The sequence below is a fragment of the Rhea americana genome, unplaced genomic scaffold, assembly GCF_003343005.1.
Source record: "Rhea americana isolate MKP2758 unplaced genomic scaffold, rheAme1 scaffold_898, whole genome shotgun sequence".
Classification (NCBI taxonomy): domain Eukaryota; kingdom Metazoa; phylum Chordata; class Aves; order Rheiformes; family Rheidae; genus Rhea; species Rhea americana.
Window position 1 is genome coordinate 6,925 of NW_028187086.1, and position 1,744 is coordinate 8,668.

The 1,744-nt window shown below is 73.8% G+C and overlaps 1 protein-coding gene across 1 annotated transcript in view; it reads right to left on the reverse strand.

Moving 5' to 3' along the window:
* Positions 1-261: 261 nt before the first annotated feature.
* Positions 262-1,744, reverse strand: part of LOC146584863 (all-trans-retinol 13,14-reductase-like) — a 4,872-nt gene continuing 3,389 nt past the window's right edge. The window contains exons 5-8 of the mRNA XM_085323954.1: positions 1,654-1,739; positions 1,221-1,387; positions 590-749; positions 262-491 (exon numbers count right to left, since the gene is read on the reverse strand). Coding sequence (XP_085180080.1) covers positions 346-491; positions 590-749; positions 1,221-1,387; positions 1,654-1,739 — 559 coding nt within the window. The 3' untranslated portion in view covers positions 262-345. The remainder of the gene's footprint in view (positions 492-589; positions 750-1,220; positions 1,388-1,653; positions 1,740-1,744) is intronic.

Genomic DNA, 1,744 nt, shown 5'->3' on the forward strand with positions numbered 1-1,744 from the left:
CAGCCCTGGGGACACCTGGGGTCACCCCAGCCCTGGGGACACGCAGGGCCACCTCAGCCCTGGTGCACCCGGTGCCACCCTGGCCCTAGTGCACCCGGTGCCACCTCRGCCCTGGGGACACCCGGTGCCACCCCAGCGGCCCTGGGGACACCCGATGTCTGGGCTTTGCCAGCCCATGGTGTCACTGCTGGGGACGTGGGGCCGGTGTGGCACCCACATGAGCCTGCATGTCACCACCCGAGGGACACGGTGCCGTTGGGGCTTCCCGGTTTATTGAATTCGGAGCGATTTCTGCTGGAGCCAGGCGGCCGGGGCCGCCGAGCGCCCTCGGGCACCGTGCCCGGCTCAAGCCGCTTTGCGGCCCCGGCGCCACTTGATCTTCTTCTTGAGGAGCAGCAGGTCCAGGTAGAGGAGGCGGCCGAGGACGGCGGAGGCGCAGAGCAGCCCGCCGTGCAGGGCGCCCGCCAGCCCGCAGCTGAACACGTCCTGCCCTGGGTGGGTGGGGAGGGGGGGGACGAGCCGCCGCTGGGGCCACGTGCCACCGCCGTGGGGCCACCGCCGCCGCCGCCCCCCCGGCACCCCCCGGTACCCGTCAGGTAGAGGTTCCTCACGGGCGTCTCGGCTCGCATGGCGGCCACCACGGCCGGGGCGAAGCGGCCCACGTCGTGCTCGGCCCCGTACATCTCGCCGCGCGGGGCCGCCAGGTAGTGCTGGTTGGTGAGCGGCGAGGCGGCCTCCACGAACTCCACCTGGGCGCCGGGGCGCGTGGGCACGGCGGGGCCCGCGCCGCCCCCGCGCCCCCGCAGCACCCGGACCCTGCTGGGCACCTCGTTCTTGCAGCGCACCCCATCACCACGGTGCACCCCACCCTCTCCCGCCGGGCACCCAGCAGTGCAGGGCACCCGGAGCCCACTCGGGACCCCCTCCCCRCTGGAGACCCAAGCCCCACCGTGCCCTATCCTGCAGGCACCTCGTCCCACCAGAGCACCCCGACCTTGCTGGGCACCGCGGTTGGCACCCCAACCCCACCGGGGTCCCCATCCCTGCAGGGCACCTTACTGGGCACCCCAAACCCGGTGGCACCCAGATCCATGGGGCACCTCGTCCCAGCAGGGTCCCCCATCCCTGGAGGACACCCCATCTCCACTGGGCACCCCGTCCCCACCGGCCGCCCCCGGCTCGTGCTGCCCGGGGCCCCGCGGCCCGGGCCCCGCCGTCACCTTGTCGCGGAGCTGGGGGAAGCGCTCCAGGGCCCTCTCCAGCAGGCGCTGGGCGATGGCCGTCTTGTACTGCTGGTAGCCGGCGCCCCGGTGCTTGGCGCGGGTCCCGGCCCACTCCTCGAACCACTCGTACCGCGCCATGGTCAGGAGGGTCATGCACGAGCGCCCTGCGAGGCCACGCGCCCGCTCCGAGCCCCCGGCCCGGCTTCTCCGGCCGGTGCCGGCRAGGGGCCACCCAGGGCCGTGGGGAACCCCCGTCCCGGCTGGCTGGGTGCCCCAAGGGACCGGTGGCACCTCGAGCCGGTGTCACCCCGGGACGCGCTGGCAGCCCGTAATCCCGCCCGTCGGATTAAGGAGCCTCTGATCCGGCAAAGCCGAGCGGATCAAGGCATCCCATGGCGGGGAAGGGGGGCGAGCGAGGTGCCGGCGGTACCTGGGTGCCTCTCCTGGTACGTGGGGTCCTTGGCCGAGGGGAAGGTGATGAACATCATGGCCAGGTTGTCGGGGACGTCCTCGCGGCTCAG